General features: G+C 39.1%; 3 protein-coding genes across 3 annotated transcripts; 2 read left to right on the top strand and 1 right to left on the bottom strand.

Moving 5' to 3' along the window:
• Nucleotides 1–62: 62 nt before the first annotated feature.
• LOC306733436 (uncharacterized protein) lies at nucleotides 63–2,037 on the top strand. Its single transcript, XM_079214669.1, has 4 exons — nucleotides 63–189; nucleotides 478–572; nucleotides 899–1,072; nucleotides 1,464–2,037. The coding sequence occupies exons 1-4, from the start codon at nucleotides 99–101 to the stop codon at nucleotides 1,917–1,919; spliced, it is 816 nt and encodes a 271-aa protein (XP_079070795.1). The 5' UTR covers nucleotides 63–98; the 3' UTR covers nucleotides 1,920–2,037.
• A 9,466-nt stretch (nucleotides 2,038–11,503) lies between these two features.
• Nucleotides 11,504–13,425, bottom strand: LOC306733895 (ubiquitin carboxyl-terminal hydrolase 50; the record flags this gene model as incomplete). The annotated part of the gene is made up of 8 exons (XM_079215206.1): nucleotides 11,504–11,629; nucleotides 11,735–11,863; nucleotides 12,080–12,175; nucleotides 12,274–12,399; nucleotides 12,554–12,624; nucleotides 12,729–12,844; nucleotides 13,174–13,270; nucleotides 13,368–13,425. Coding segments are annotated over 8 exons (819 nt in total), but the record flags the coding sequence as incomplete, so codon positions are not given.
• Nucleotides 13,426–16,137: 2,712 nt separating this feature from the next.
• LOC306733894 (E3 ubiquitin-protein ligase RNF19A-like) lies at nucleotides 16,138–17,573 on the top strand (the record flags this gene model as incomplete). Its single annotated transcript, XM_079215205.1, has 3 exons — nucleotides 16,138–16,326; nucleotides 16,557–16,727; nucleotides 16,837–17,573. The coding sequence occupies 3 exons, from the start codon at nucleotides 16,138–16,140 to the stop codon at nucleotides 17,281–17,283; spliced, it is 807 nt and encodes a 268-aa protein (XP_079071331.1). The 3' UTR covers nucleotides 17,284–17,573.
• Nucleotides 17,574–17,984: the final 411 nt, after the last annotated feature.

Raw genomic sequence — 17,984 nt, 5'->3', positions numbered from 1 at the left:
GGAGTCAGTGAATGTGACACAGCAGCCAGCCTCTCACTGCTCAACGACAGCAGACGGAGAAGGAGTTTGTCGACGGGGAGCAGAGGAGCTGAAACAAAATGACTACTCAGCTTCCCAATGAGAAAAGATACGACCCCAAAGACACCACTCTGAAGTTTGTCAACAGACCAGATGATCTGGATCCACTACGTAAGCTAAAAAAAACAGTTGAATACAATTATATTGTCGAATATGTGCAAGATCTCCTTAATTCATATTTTTTGGTGTGTGCACTACTGCTTATCGTAATTAAGTATATTAAACGCATTACACGTGTTCAATTCTACTTAGTTTATATGTAAACATAGATGCAGATGCAAGGCTTTATCATCAATAAAGATTTTAAGCAGGTGAAATCCTCCACGTTGGATGTGAAGCGTATGTGACTGTAATGGTGCGTTCAATGTCTGCTCGTGTTGTTGTGCTCCTCAGCACCAGATGAGGGAGACCAGTGTCTCCGAGCAGAGATGTCCTGCGGCCATGCCGTGACGCCAGAGTCCCTCACCGGCTGGTGCCGCAGCCTGCTGGATCAGGTACTTTCCACCACCTCATTTACAGAGACAGAGGTTTTCACTCCACGTGGGAGGAGTCTCCAAGAATGACTTATTCATTTCACTACATTTCACCGTTATTAAAATAGAGCCCATTTTGACAACTTATTAAACTACCATGTGTTATTTTTAGTACAAACAGGTGTACAATGTTGTGTCCTCAGTGTTACATGTGAACTTTTCTTTAGGCTGGATGTCGTCGGTTTCTTTAACTGAATTGCACCTTTCTTAGGTTTACATGTCAACTCCCAGAAAGTTTTTTACCACATCTTCGCGTGGCAATATAAAGTGTGTCCTTTTAATTTCAGGGTAGGTACAAATTTAAGTGCCCTGCTTTAGGGAAAGGCACCTCGAAGAACTGTGGTGCAGAGTGGTCTTATCAAGAGGTGCGCAGACTGGCGGTGCTGACACCTGAAGAGATGCAGCACTTTGAGGAGAACATCGCACGTCTGGCCGCCACAGAATACTGTGAATTTAAAACAGTGAGTGTCCTGATGTTGTCTCCACCTTCAACACATTACAGACTGATTTACTCATTTCTATTACATCCACCAATCATGCAGATAACAGAAAAAATACAAGGGAATAGTTTGAGAAGTTTGTCTGTCATGAATTATGATATAACGTGTAAAAAGTTGAGGACATTTAATTTTTTTAACGCAACTCTTCAGTTTTTGTATTAAACAAAAGAGATAAAACATGTTAATTGGTGAAGTTTACAGGTGCAGGATGACAGATTATTGGACTTTGCCAGAGCCACGTTAGCTGATTCCACCTGCTTCCTGTCTTCAGTTATATAAATATAACTGATAAAAAAAGTCAATTACCTTGAATGTGACACTTTTCCATGACTGTCTCTCACATCCTTTCCAGTGTCCAGGGTGTAAAACCTATGTGGAGAGAGAGGACCAGAGTAACCTCGACGTGCAGTGCACAGTCTGCATGGCAGACAAGAAGCAAGTTTACAATTTCTGCTGGCAGTGTCTGAATGAATGGAAGGGTGCAGCTCCACGCTCTGACCGCTGCGACAACGACGGCTGCGTCAACCATGACCTCGAGCTCCTCAAGAACTGCAAGACCACTGCCCTCCCTCAGGTGCAGGGGGTCGACGCGTGTCCCTCCATCCGGGCCTGTCCCACCTGCGGTCAGAGGGTGGAGCACGACAAAACGGGCTGCAAGAACATCATCTGTCCTCGCTGCCAGGTCGAGTTCTGCTTCGTGTGTCTGAAGCTCACTCCAGAGTGCCTGAAGACGAGCTCCTACTTCATCGCCTGCAGTGATGGTGTCGCTCCCAGGCAAACCTCCATACCCGTGTGGCGCAGAAAATAAGAGCGAATGTGCACACATGACTTAGCTTACTGCCTTCTTCTGTCTCACTATGCTGTCCCTTTACTGATAGATTTAGCTACCTGTTTGTTATATAACATTGAAAGCATTAAACATATCTACTGTATTTCTTGCGATGTCTTAATCTTTGTAGTGCTGCTAATGAAAGTTTTGATATGTGTTCATGGTTAATCATTGATAACTTAATAAAGTTGACCCAAACTTATATAATGCAGAATGTCTATTTGATGTCAAACAGGTGGATGCATGTGAATACATTTCCTCTATGATTTACAAAGTTAAACAGCAGCTAAATCTTTAAACTTTATCCTCATCACTCACTGAAATAGCTGCCTTGGGTCGATCACATCCACAATCAACATTCAGCCGCAGACCATACACACATATTGTGGAGCTGCCCATAGATAGAGCTGTACTGGGATAGTTTGGAAAGGACTCAGTGGAGACAATTACACATATTTTAGGGTTACAAGGAGCCCAATTTGAACAAAAATGGCAGATCAGAAAGAAACAACAAAAGCGAAAGTGTAAGTGAATGGATATAAGATCTTGACTTCAGATTATTTTAATTTCACCCTGTTTTGGTTCATGAAGGTTTAACATAATAAAATGGTGAAAAGGTCAAATTAATAGTATTTTTACAATATCTTGTTGTAGGGTCAATTTGCATTAAATGACTACTTAGTTCCATTTCTTGTTTAGATTATATTGTGATTCTAAAATATATTATATAAAAATATTAAGAAATCTGATAACTTTTCTTAAGTTATTTTTCAATTGTGTTCGGTGCAAACATAAAATAATAATAGCGATGCATGCTGGAGGTGACACTGATGGCGTTATTGGGTGTTTTGATGCGCGCCATGAGCAGCAGAAGAGCTCATGCAGCCTCGTCTGAAGCCACTGGCTCAAAAGGAGCCAGAACATCTTTCACCATAATGACAGTCGACTTCTTGGCAGAACTTCAGGACTGTGTTGCATTTGTTGTCCAGGGCCTCTCGTAACTTCATGAGGATGAGACAAAAAGATTCAAGGGAGAAGAGAGAAGAGAGAAGGCCATTCCTCCTTAACAACTTCAATGGCTGGTGAAGGCACACCATTAAGGTAGCGACGCTGGATGATATTATTCTTATTATTCATATTGTGCATGCTGGCTCACTCTCACTTGGGACACTTGAATAGAACAGAGCATCGTTAGTGTCATTAGTAACACCTGCGCTTTTCCTACTTGTGACAAGGCTGTGAAGAAGGTCTGTTGAACCGTTGCAAGTTCAACAAATAAGAGAACAGAATATTACATGAAGAAAAATGAACTGTAGTCATTATAAATGTTCCATGTTGCTGCTGCACGTGGACTGAAACAGTGAGGTGCTGTGTCAGTGCTTCAGTCCCTCTCTTCGCTGCTGCTTTTGTCCCCGCACTAAGCTGATACACTGACAATGTATGGTATCTTGTGTTTTTGTAGCCGTAGAGTTTTTTCACTGGCACATGCCTGTGTGTATAATATATATTTGTGTAAATTAATGTGTCAGTTATTTCTGTAATTCATCTTGATGACCTTTCATGCAGAACAAAAACTGATCAAGTCAATTCTGCAGAGGATATGTTGCGCCCTCTATAAGTCAATCTGCAAATAATGTTTAACAATGATGACACGTTTCAAGTCTGGAAGACTGGTTTAATGTGACCAACAAAGTTATATTTCTTTTTTTACATTTTCTTTTCTTTTCTTCAGATTTCTTTTTTTATGTAAAATATTTATATATATTACATATATACATATATATATATGTAATACTATATGTATATATGTAATATATATATTTTTTTTTCTTACATATATATATATGTAATACTATATGTATATATGTTTTATATATATATATATATATATGTAATACTATATGTATATATGTAATACTTGTTACACACATTTTAAAGTTTTTAATCTGATCCTTCTGTGTGGCTTCTTTTGGTGTCTGGTAGGAAGTCCTCCGTATTAATCCTTGTGGAGACGACTCTGCTTCTGCTGGTTGAGGAAGTGGAGGTTTCTCTGATTTCACTTCTCCACCTGATCTCTGACCCCTGACCAGTGGTTTACATGAAGCAGTTTACTGCGTACTGGAAACTAATCCATGTTTAAACGGTGTGTTCTCGATAATAATCAGTACATAAAATGTGTGCTGGTATCATGTGCACACACCTGATTATTATGTGTGCAGGCGTTGAGACAATTAAATATACAATTAAAGTGACTGGAATAATTATGTATGAAAGTATTATTTCACGTGCTAAGAATCACCCAGTATATTAAATTACATCTTGTAATTTAATAAACTATATTGATGAAAATGTCCTTCCATTATGTGCTGCTTATTACATTATTAACTTTTATCCCATTTAAATTGTTACATTATATGCAATCATTCCATTTTAAAGTTGCTATACACCAGTTTGAACCAGATCAAAAGCTGGCTCAAGGTTCAAGGCACACCCATCTATTTTATCTGTACATCAAACAGCAGAAATGTTGACAGGAGATTAGTTTTCTCTTTGCAGCAAAATCACAGCAGAGTGGCACTTGAGCAAACTGTTAGAAGAGCAGCGTAGGTGTGTTATTATAGGTGTAAAAAAAGAGAGACTATTTCCATACTTTTGTTTTTTCCCCCATTGTCATTCCACCATCTTCCCGCCCCGGATATGATCCGTAGTCTAATATACATGTAAATGTCTGACAGGTGTTGGATTCCGTATGCAGACAGTAGAGCGGAGTCATCGTCCAGCCTCTTGGCTTGAAAGATCATTTGGATGTCCTCTGCGACTACATGCACAAATGCAAATATATACACACAGAAATGGAGTATGAAACATTTGATGACACAACGTCTCCAAAACAAATCAACATGTCACATGGAAATATTGGACAGTAATTTGAATTCACTCTTATTGGACCTGCTGAAGTAAAGCTACATGGCAAGACTCACAGAATAGAAAACATAGTCAGATTACAAATTCATTTTAATGTGAACGGATTGGTTAAAGCTTATAACCTGAGTACAAGCGGTTATTTGCACAGGCCCTAATAAATCGTGTGTATAATCCAAAATTACTCTGCCTCTGTATTGAGAGTATTCCATAATCTCAATTATATTATTTTTCAACTGCAGCAATGTGGTGCTCCAAAACTGCTCCACAGTGTCGCCCAGGTCAATCCTCATCTTCTCCCCGCTCTGTGCACAATGACCTGGTAGAGTTTTCCCATTTTCGTGTTGTTTTTTTGAGTGTGTGTGAGTTGCTGTGCTGCTTTCAGCTCCTCCGCTCAGAAATGAAGACTCTTCAGGGCTTTGATCTCAGACGTCAGAGGAGGGCGGAGTAGACTTTAACTTTCGTCACAGTGCACAACAATACGATACAATACCCAAGTAGCAGAACGGCTATAAAAACAATGACAGTACATGACAGTGCCAGAGATGAAGGATTATTCAAATCCTTGAAAGCCTGAGCAGCATTTCCATTCTACAGCCTGAAAACTATGTGTGAATGCAGTTCAACATTCAGTTTTGCAATCTGGTGTTGATATCACCTGATACTCCAGCAGAGGTTGGCATCTGCCCAAAGTATTTGTTTAAACTGCTTTTGTCTTAAAAGCTGCTGTGAAACTGTGTATCAATACAATGACTGATCACAACATGTAGCATATCAATATGGAACAATTATTTAGACATGTACAGAGTTTATGACTCTGACAATGACAAAGGATGTACAATAAGGCCATGAACCAAAACTGTCCACAGTATGCTTGAATACAATAAATATAATGTCATTAAAACGGCCTCCCTAACGGCCGGATATCAATGGATTTGTGTGTGTGTGTGTGTGTGTGCAACATGTAGAGCACTGGAATTACTCCAGGATGGACCTCTAAAGGGCCGCCGAGGAGGAACCCTGTGTGGTTGGGAACCTCGCTCAGTTATAAGGGGCAGCTCAAAAACTGCCTGAGCCAACCAAGTTAGTAAATCACATAATACTGAACAACACAATTTAACCTCAGCTTGTAGCAGATGTGCCATTCAGATGTACGTCCCATCATTTACTAGTCAGCCTCTCAGAGGAAGAGCTCTCTCACCTTTCTGAGACTACGGAGGAGTGAGAGATGAGCAAGACTGCACTTTAGTCGGAATGTACAAAATAAAAAAACAGTTTTATTAGTTTTTTTAAATAAAAAGAAGATGAAAGGTGACAAAAATGGAAAAAATAAGTAAAAGAAAAGACAAAATGGAAAAAGTTGTGTCCAGGACCTAAAGACCTCTAAGAAGAAGACCAAAAAGACCAAGCTTCTATCCTTTGTTGTCTTATACCTTTCTTTGGCGCTTCTTCAACCTCCTGGTCGATATGTGGTAGACAACAATACATTCTTAATTCATTGTATAAAGCAGTCCACATAGTCTTATCTTCTCTGACAGACTTGTTCTTTAAGTGAACACTTTCTTGCTTATCAAAGTGAATGAAACTTAAAAGAGCGTTCAGAGCGCACTCGCTGCTCTGCTCTCTCTCTCATCCGCCTGCATGCAGAGCGGGGCTCAAGGGGGCGGGGCTTCCAGCGCTCACACACCACCGCAGCGCGCGCACACAGACATCGCTGGAGACACGAGCACGAGCTTTTGAACGTCCGTCCTCGGCATCCAACAGCGTCTGAGTGGAGTTCTGTTGCACACGGTCCCAATGAGACCACCTGATGCTTGCGTCTGTTCTTTTTTTAAATATATATTGTTTATAGTTTGAAGTTAAAAGGTTTGAAGCTGTAGTTTGAAGTCAAGTGTTTTGTATTTATTTATTTATATTTATAGTATACTTTAAACGGTTAATATATTGTTCAATTTGAAGAAAAAAAAATTGCCTTGGCAATAAAAAAGTATCGGTTTAGGCACCGATATCGTTTTAAAAGTATCGTTTTAGCACCGGTATCGGGAAAAACCCCAAACGATACCATCCCTAGTTAGGAGCAGGTTTAAAACAACAACAGGTTTTGTTTACTTCGGTTTTTGCCCCCTTTGTCCCCCATTCCACCATCTCCCTTCCCTGGTTTCTCATCTCCCCCACGCAACTTTATAACTAAGTGAATGCATGACTCGTGATGGATGTAGGAAGACAGGGTACGGTGGTCTTCCAACTGTTGGCCTGAGTAGATCAGCCTCTGTTGGTCTTCTACAACAAACAAACATACACACACACACACACACACACACACACACACACACACACACACACACACACACAGGGGGTCAAAGGTGAGAACTGACAACATTTCTCCAAAATAAATCTACATATATGCCATATAGCCTATAATCCTTAAAAAGTAATTAAACTTCAACCTTCTTGTTCCTGCTGCAGTCAAACCACACGGCTCTTCATTGGCAACCATTAAATGACAAAACAACTCATTGACTCGCAGCAAGTGTGTAAGATTTAGTGATGAGTCGCATATTGCGAAATTAACAACATACCCCTCTGCTCATCCCTTCTTTTTCCGAGTGTGTCGGAGAACTACGGTGGCCTTCAGGTACAGTTAGGTATCTTAAGGACTTTATTACTACTAGGAGCTACTCTTTATTAACACTCAATTTGTTTTCATTTCCGGTAGCAGTGGGGCGCTTTAGTTCGGAGTAAGAGAGAAACTTGAATTCAGAAGGTGTACGATTGTATTTCTCAGTTCCGATGTAAGAATATTTCCTTTGTTGGCATTTTGTGAGTTTATTCATTCATTTATCAGTCGTAACAAACTCACTGCTTGCGCACACATCCTGGTACATGGAGGCCTTTAAGTGTCGTGCCGGCTCTGCAGCAGAAGAGACCTTTTTGTCAATCAGCACGTACTGGGCCTTTATGTCTTCAGTGCACTACATTTACCATCAGCACTGATTGGACATAAACATCAAAAGGTGACGCATTTTCCCTTTAACATCAACTGTATGATTTGAGAGTTATCCTATCGTCTAACCCAGTGGTTCTCAACCTTTTTTCAGTGATGTAGCCCCTGTGGAACTTTTTTCCAGCCAAATACCCCCTAACCAGCACAAAGCATTTTTGGTTATAAAAAAACAATGTAATACACAGCACTGTGCAATCAGTGTCTGATTTAATATAGAATATATACAATTAAGTTTAAGAACTTACACTTATATTATTGAATATTTATTAAATAACCATTTTTAAACTATTTTTTTATTTATGCTAATCTTAAATATATATATTTTAAGTCTCACGTACCCCCAGGGGTACTAGTACCCCCATTAGAGAACCACTGGTCTAACCTGTAGACCTCAGTGTCAAGTTTCAATCATGAAGGTGTGGAGGTGCTAATACAAAGTGACTCTAGCCAACCTGGGATTCCCTCTTCATCCTTTATCCTGCTCTTCAGATCCAGCACCAGGCAGCTCTTGAACTCATCTTCATCCAGACAGATCTCAATGGTTTTACCGATCAGATTTTTGTAAAAGAACCTTATTTTCGTGGATTTAACAAATGAGTGAATAGTTGACTCGTGATGGATTCCATAGTCAGAGAGTTTAGCAGCATCTTCCAGCTGGCGGCCATTGAAGAGCAGTTGCTGGGAACAATCTACATTACACACACACACACGCACACACACACACACACACACACACACACACACACACACACACACACACACACACACAGAGAGAGAGAGAGAGAGAGAGAGAGAGAGAGAGTCAACAGAATGACAACATTTTACCAAAACAAATCAACCAAGATGCCATGTCGTCATTCACAGGAAGTCATTTTAATTCGCCCTCCAGTGACCTGCTGCAGTCTTACTTCATGTCCCTATTCACAGCATTGAATGCAAAACATGAAGTCGCAAGGAATTTAAGTTGAATAAAATAACTCAACTTGATATTATTAACTGGATGGTTTGCGCATTAGCCCGTAGACCTAAGCGACACGTGGCTATTTCAATCGTGAACGAGCAGCAGGTCGCGTTCAGGCCAAAGTGTCTTCACCTCGGAGAGTCGCTCTATCCCGCATCTCTCTCTTCAGCTGCAGCACCGTGCAGCTCTCATACTCTGCGTCGCACAGCTCGACTTCTGTGGTCCTCCCACACGTCTCTTCAATAAAGACCTTCACAACCATTTCTGTGCTGTTCGTCTGTGAGCTTCTCGGAGATTATCTAACAATCAAGAAAACAATGAGCTGAAGAATACTTTCACTTTCATCTTTAGAATTAAAGGGATATACACCAGCCTTAACCTGGACACATGTTCTAACCTATAAACCTCACATAGAGTACTGATTCTTACTTATTTATTGTTTTTAAACCTATTTGACTGTATTCATGTAAAGGGAAACTTGAATGATACGTCACATTGAAGTGGGAATTATATATATATATATATATATATATATATATATATATATATATATACAGATATAGTATATTGGTGTAGACCTACTGGAACTGTGGTCTTTGAAATATGATATTATGTGTAATTCTTTAGCCAGAAATATATACTTGAAATATTGTAAAATAATAAATTTGACTTTTTTACCATTGATATCTGTTAACCCTTCATTGACTCAAAACAAAACATGTTAAATTCCAATAAATAAGAGAACAAAATGTCATACATTTATTTTGCAGTTTAATCAGTGGTAGAATGTAAATTTACTCAAGTACTGTATTTAAGTAAAAGGTTGAGTTACTTGTAATTTAAGTTATTCCATTTTATACAACTTACTTATGCATGGGTTCAAAGTCACCTGCACAACACTCCAAAATAAATATGCAAAATGTAGTATATATTTGAACTTATGTTTATGTAGGGTACATATATATATATATAATTATTAAGTCAAATTTAGAGTATTTTACAATTTTATTAATCCCAAAATAACACTGACAAGTTTTTAAGAGAGGCAAAGCAGTCTAACAAACAAAGTAACAAAAACATACATTTCTTTTTAAATACTTCTTGAAATGTTAGAAATAAGACAATAGATACTTTGACCTACATAAATAAAGACAGACATGTGTAATATTCCACATTCAGTCTTTATTTCAGATTTTTAAAAGGACAGTTCTACTCAAAAAAGGAGCTGAGGTCCCAAGGTACAAAACAAAACAACATTTCATGACACACAACAACACTCAGTCAATAGGTGTTTTAATGGGTTTTTGGTTAGATCCTTTAAAAAAAAAAAAAGGTCTCGTACGTATGCGTATCTATTTAATGTAAGTAGTTTGTTTACAGCCTAACGTTAGCTTTTTACTTCTGCTAATTGAAGGATCAACAGCCAACAGTGTCAAAAGAATTATGTTTGCATGAGTCCTTCTTCACATAAACTATTTCAAGTGACAATTCACGCATCACATTCATTCTTCACTTCCATGGGTCTCTTTTGATTTTGTCATTACTCTCTGCAGCCTTTCTTTTCGCTCTGGGACTTGCAGGTATTTCTCCCCTTTTCCCAGTTTGTGTTTGCAGTTTGTAGCTGCGGTCTGCCGTCACAGCGTGCTGCTTTTTCTCCTTGTCTCCCGTTGGACTGATTGATTTTAAGTAGTGGTTTGGTGAATAGCCGCACCCGACGGGTTGGTGCATGCTAGATTGCTGCTGCATGTGTCCCGTCAGGTATGGAAGTGTAGAAGAAGCGAAGCCGTTGGAGGAAACGTGAAGTAACTTTAGATCAGAATCACTGAAACCCGCCTCTCTTTTCTGTGTAGCTCCATTTCCTTTTACCTCCGTTACTGCCTCCCTTTTGTTTTTCAAAACTTTAGCTTCTGCAGGTTTGGCTCCATTTCTTGCATCATCTTTTTGTAGCTTTGCAAAATTTGCTTTTTGTGTTTGCAAACTTGGTCTGCAGCCCTCTCCATCTGCTCCGGGGTCTGTTTGAAGTAACGTCCCTTTGTGCGGCCATGCCGTTCTCGGGTCTAGCTGTTCATTCAGTTCCCAAGAAAAGTCTATCTGTTTTATCCCAACTGTATCGCCACGGCTCTTCTTTAATACATCGCTATTCGAGCGCTTCAAGTTTCCCCCTCCGTCGCAGCTTTCATCCTTCAGTAGCTCGGGTACGAGAGCCGCTCCTCTCTCTGTCTCGTCTCGTCTTCCTTCAGCATCAACATCTGCATGTGTGCAGAGAGATTGCCGGTCGCCTTCAACAGCTTTTTCAGCATGTCTGCTATCTTTGAAGTTAAAAATGGGAGGTTAATAATAATAATAATAATAATAATAACAAGTTTCAGCTTCCTCGCCTTAAGATGCTAACAGACTTCAGTGTTAGACTTGAATAGTAAAAGGAGTTTAAATAAAAAAAATGTAAACAGAGGCAAACAAAAGTCAGTAAAACATTAAGTAAATGTAAACTTACCCTTCCTGTACATGAGGAGGTAAGCTGTACAAGATCTCAGAAAGTTATTTCCAGCCCCAAACAGTGGTGGAATGACCTGTAGAATTTAAAATAATCACAGTAAATCTTAAACTCTGTGTTGTTTAACTGTGTGAGGATTTGTGAAACTGAACTGCATGTATAACAATGAGACTCCTTACCCTGTTAACAATGCGGTCATTGAAGTGATACCACATGTGAGTTTCGAAAGACTTGATTTGTGCAGTGTAGTGACCGCCTGTTAGATTCCCAAAGTGGTGAACTAAAGCGTAGAGGTCATACTTACAATTCTGAGGAGACGGAAATAAAACGTCACCACGTTTAAGAAATGTTACATCAAAACGATTTGTTGTTGAAATAAATATTTAAAAATAAAATAAATAAAAAAAGCATACCTTCATGTGTAAAGTTTGGGGGACGTCCACGTTGCAGTGAAGCTTCACGTAACACCTGCGCTTGTAGTCAAAGCTGAATCTCTTCAGCAGGAGGGTCAAAATCTTCGGACTTTTTGTCATCTCACATCCCTAGAACAAATAATGAAAACCCAACACACTTAACACTTCAGTGGATCTAAATCAGGAGTCAGGAATCAGGTTTAACCTGTAGTGTGATGCATGGAGCTGTAGTATTCAATGTTACATAAGCCTTATACATTGTTATCAACATACGCCGTGGAGAGGTTATGGAAACATTTTCATGCAAATTAAAACAGGGAAAACTTGAACTAAATGAATACTCACAAAGTCTGCCTCTCGCTTTTTATTGCACCGGTTGCAGTGCACTTTGTTGTCCCCGCAGACCTTTTCTCCCTTGAAGAACGCCTTCAACCCATTCTCCTGGAAACAAAGTACATTCACTCATCCTGCATGTGTCTTTTCTTGTGTATTTCTGAAAAATGCATAACTGTTATTCTCGTTAAAGGCAAGCGTAGTACCACGGTGTACGTCTGACGACGCAAATCTTCCACCGCAAGTGGCAGAATCCAAAAAGAGACCCTGGAATCGTTCCTCTCTTTGCACTTAAGGCATGTGGTCTTGTGATTCAGCTCCCCCTTGAATATCTACACACAAAGGGACACCACAGGTTCAATGAGTGCTGAGTAGCCTGGTAGAATGTAATCTAATGTAATAGTAATGTTTATCTAATGGCAAACTATATAATATTACATAAAATATATCATTCAATATACAAATCCCATCCTTTGCTACCCATACCGTGGCTGCCTCTGGACTGGTCAAACACAAAATCTTCTCAAAATACTCCGCCGCATCCCGCTGCTCATACACTTAAAGTAGGAGAGAGGACAAACAGATCATTGTGAGCATTTATGCAGAATATTCACTCACAAGCAGCTGCAGCAGCAGTGTGACGTCTCAAATCCAAACTTACCGTTTGTGATCCCCAGTTTTTTTGGGAGGTTGTTTGTTTTTGCCGTACTCTTCTGTAAATCAACGAATAGCCTTTTCAGCTGTGGGTCAATGGTTGTTGAATCTTCACTGCAGCATCTGTAGCCACAGTGAGAACAACACAGTACTTTATTGGAATGAGTGAAGTTCTTTTTATAACGTATTTATTTAACATACATAACTATATATGAGGTTAGCTCATCATTCATCCCACATCTTCATCAAACCTCTCTTATTTATTTGATGAGTGAGCTTTCTGTTACATTTGGACAGAGCCAGGCTAGCTGTTTCCCCCTGCCTCCAGTCGTTATGCTACACTAAGCTAACACCACTGGCTCCAGCTTTACTAAACAAACATGAGTGGTATCAATTGATCGGAACTGTCTTAAAATATAAAAAACAATCCAAATGAAGCGGAGGTTACCAACCGTTCAACAGCCTCCCGGAAGTCTTCGGTCATGAAGAGCACCTGAAGAACGCTGTTCAAATAGCACAGCAGACCTGGACTGTTCAGGCCGTGGTAATCTAAAGACACACCAGTGAAGCAAAGCACACAGCAGCTTCATTATCACCAAACTCTGGAGCATAAAATACACATTGTTTTTAATGTAATGTCACTTACCTGAGATGGTGAAGTTGCCTAGTTTCTCTCGGAACCTTTTGACAAGGTCATGATTCATAATGATGTCTTTGGAGTGGCATTTTTGAAGATTTCTGAAGTTGATTTTTCCCCCTGATGTATGGATTCAGCCTGCTGAAGCACATCAGATACAGCAGAGGTTAAGAGACGGAACGCATGCATGCTTGATTTTATGCTCACAAGACAGACAATATTACAGACAATATTATGATCGCACCACTTCAATTTTGATTAAGATGGTATGTTTTCCCATTGATCTGCTTGTAGACCTTTTGATTATTTCTACTTCAGTAACAAGTTGGTGAGTGTACAATATTGGACATAGACTTACATATGTTGAATAATACTTAACTTTCGTCTACCTTAAAGTAGTTTCTATGCAAGTATTTTTACTGGAGTTCTGTACTGAAGTCATTAACATACAATTTCTGCCACTTGCATAACATTCTGTCAAGAAATGTTGCATCATTTGTTTTTTAAACAGGGCTAGAAAACACAGCAGTCTCTAAAATATGATGCTTTGATGATTGTTAGAAAAATAAACTAGATATAATAATACAAAACTGCTCACACATGCATGCACCAGTGAGAATAATACAACAATACAACACTCTGAAGCCCATTCTGCTGCAGAACATGTACTTTTATATTTTGCTGCGAATAATTTTGTGCCCCTTCTTTTTTTTCGTTTTCTCTCTGTGGGATCAAATGCTAAATAGATACAGTTTAGCTTCACAATAAGAAATGCAGGACGTTTATGTAACATTTCTATACTGTGATATTTATACTTTCACTTCAGTAAAAAAACATATGGAAGCCCGAAGTACGCATATCACAATCAGGAAGCAGATCGATATATAAGTTTGTATTACAACTAGATGGTGAAACAAAAAATAAAAAATGGTTTTCAGCCCAAACATTAAGGAGTAAAATCACAGTACATTAAGCACAAGTAACCATTGAACGCAGCTGGTGTGTTCGGGTGTCAAGGAAACCAACGCGCGCAGCCTCTCAATCCTCCATCGCCGTCGACGTGACGGAGAACCATAAACTAGGCCACCAGCGCCACCAAAAGAGGTTTTAAACAAATAAGTAAGACAAAACAACAACCCTAGCCGCGCGCACACTATAACTACACAAGGTTCAATAACACACGGTGACTTTCTGTTTGGGTATGCAGTAATAAGGGAGGGTGAAACACGAGGATATCCTCACCGAGCAGCCGAGCTGGTTATCTTCTTTCACTTTCGATTCCAACGAGAAGGGTTGGAGGAGGAAGACACCGCGACAGAGAGACAGACAGGCAGGAAGAGGAGAAAACACAGTTTGAGAGTCAGGTTTGAGTTTCAGCTGAATCCTCCTGCAGTCTGACACTGGAGTGGTTTCATGCGCTTCCGGTTGAGCAATATCTTGAGAGGAAAGTCGTGAAAGGAAAGTTAGAGACGAACTGTTCCTCCAAGGTAAGACGTGACTTCCTCTTAAAAATCTACTTAATAATATGTACATAATACTGAAGGTTTATTAATAATGTGTCATATCAGTGTGTCATAAATGAAAATGAACAATGTGAGAGATATCCGCAGCTTCCTGAAGAGGAAGCACACGCATTAGTATTTCATTTACATATTCGCTGGTTTAAACTAGATTAACGTGTATATTTTATTTTTCGTATTCGTTATTTTTCTTCAAATATGTGTGCAAAATGAACATGTTTTGAAGCTTTCAGCATTCAAATTATTAACTTAAATCCCTACTGAATACATTCTTCATGTGGACATAAGCCAGCTGGAAATCCCCATTCAGTGGTCACATTTAGAGCAGCGCAGTCTCATAACAAATATGAACCTTGGCACAATATATGTCTTTATGGCCGATATACATTACCAATAAACGCCCAGAAATCCGCTCAGAAATCATAAACACAATGTTCCTTATGACTCCAGAACCAGTGTTGGGGTAGTTACTCAGAAAAAGTAACCAGTTACAAGTTACGAGTTACTTCTGAAAATTGTAACTAGATTACTTTACTAGTTACTGCATTTAAAAAGTAACTTCACTACTAGTTACTTTACTTTCCATTTTATTGAGCAAATGTCCAAATTAACCGCAAAGATACCTGGACAAACATCATGGCCCTTTCATCACTTTATTTTAAATTTTCAATAAAGGGCATCTCTTAGCCTTTCCACATAGTGTATTGTAATTGTAAACATGTAAAAGAAAATGGCATATAAAACTCAGCCATTAACTTGAACGAACATTAACCCTGTTCAAACTGTCTGACCAAAGAAATATGCCTCACTTTAAAACCCACAAACAGTATACAAGAGGCTGTATATGGTGGGGACATTCAGGTCGGTCAAACAGCATAACACATTAAAAACAAGCTTTTGGAAACATGAGACCCCACTAAACCCAATGAGGGCCGACTCCTAAGAACAAAACCAGCTTGTTATAGGAATCATTGTAGTGGTTTAAGAAAAATAAATGGCACTTTTCCCCATAAAATAGAAGCAGAAATGCACTTAACCCAAAAAATAGAAACAGAAAATGCAATTAAATAAACAGAAAAAACACTTCATCATTGTCTAAATAAACAGAAAGTGTATACTATATCCTATGAAGTTCCTTGTCTCATAATGATATTCTAGTCATGATATTACGTCTGTACAGTGGGATGTCGTGTTAATTTAAATCATAGCCAGTAATCATCGTGCCTGACTTTTTTTCTCCACTTTATAGGATAATCAAAATGAGCATTCGGGGACAGGAACAGGTGGAGAAGAAGTACGACCCACATGACACCACCCTGAAGTTTGTCGACAGGAAGGATGAACTGGATCCAATGGGTGACGATGGCGGTCTCAAAGCAGAGATGTCCTGCGGCCACGCTGTCACTCCTGACTCGCTCACAAATTGGTGTCGTAGCGAGCTGGATAAGGTATCTCGTGTCTTGAAGGCATTTTTTGTATATCAATTGTAATTAAAGCAATGTGTTCAAACTGGGAAGGAGACAGTAATATAAAGACAGTTGGTAGCATCTTGCTTGTGTTACACCAGTCAGACTGTGATGACATAGCATGTAATCTAAAAGCATGTTTTCTTTGAAGCTTAGAAACCTCCATGGCAGATCAGGGGCTCAGGAATTCTTCTTCTCTTTGCCGTGTTAAGGGTAACTACAAATTCCGATGCTGTGCACTGGTGGAGGGGAACAAACAGTGCAATGAACTGTGGTCATACCCAGAGGTGTGCAGACTGGCAGATTTGTCTGTTGAGGAAATGGAGTACTTTGAAGATACTATGGCTCCCCTAGCTGCTGCAGAATACTGTGAAGTTCAGACAGTAAGTGATCCCGGGCTCTTTTTGTTGTTTTGAATGTTGAAAAGTTTTGATTTTGATATTTAAAATGACATCGATTTTCAAAAATCTGTTCAATACTCAGTGCCCGCAGTGTAAAACGAGTGTGGAGAGGAAGGATCTCTCCAACCTGTGTGCCCGCTGCACCGTGTGCACAGACGATCAGAAGAAGGCCTTTGACTTCTGCTGGCAGTGCCGGAGGAAGTGGAAAGGTCCAGGCCCTCGATCTGACCGCTGCGACAATGACGACTGCGTCGACACTAACCTGGAGCTTCTGCAGACGTGTAATACCATCAGCCTGCCCTCGGTGCAGGGGGTCACCCATTGCCCCTCTGTCCGAGTCTGTCCCACATGCGGCATGAAGGTGGAGCACAGCCAACAACACTGCAAAAATATACTCTGCCCTCGCTGCCACGTTGAGTTTTGTTTCGTCTGCCTTAAACTAAAGCGAGAATGTGGTAAGACCAGTACCCCGTACAGGATCTGTCCCGGTGGCGTGGCTCCCAGACAGACCTCTGTCCCTGTGTGGAAGAGGAAATGAAAAAGAAACAGATGTCTGTGCTTGATGGATAATTTAACAACCAATTTTAGTTTAAATGCATCAATATTACTCTGTATATATTTGTTGATCTATACACAAAATGTGATAAATACTCAAGCTATAACTCCAAAAGACATTAAACATTGTTGTCTTCTTGTACTCTGCCTCCTTCTGGATGGACTTTAAATTGAACATGACAATGAGCTGCTGAAAATGTTACTAGTAATACATTCTATACACAAAGTAAAATTTCCTGAAAAGAGTTCACTTAGATTTCAGAATGTATTTTGAAACTTTATCTACTAAATAAAATCATATAAATATTCAAATTCATGTGTTTTTTTTATTTAATTTTCTTTGTTTGCATTTACAAAGTGTATTGCTCCATTCCAAAAGCTAGCTGTAATCAAAATATATATATATATATATATATATATATATATATATATATATATATATATATATATATATATATATATATATTTAAATGTTGATAACATCAGGATAAAACTAAATAAAACATTATCTGACCACTAAGACACATTTACCACAACCTCACAACTAACTTTTTACCCAGTTTTGGGGTGTTTTTTTTTTTACATCCAATTAATATTTTTTCAGTTAATTTAGTTAATATATATTAAATGTAAAACTGGAAAATTGTATATTTTGTCACAGGATGGTCTATCACATAATTTTCC

Source organism: Taurulus bubalis, assembly GCF_910589615.1.
Source record: "Taurulus bubalis genome assembly, chromosome: 3".
In the NCBI taxonomy this organism is placed as follows: domain Eukaryota; kingdom Metazoa; phylum Chordata; class Actinopteri; order Perciformes; family Cottidae; genus Taurulus; species Taurulus bubalis.
Note: the sequence above shows the minus strand (reverse complement) of the source record. Positions and strands in the feature narration are given on the sequence as shown.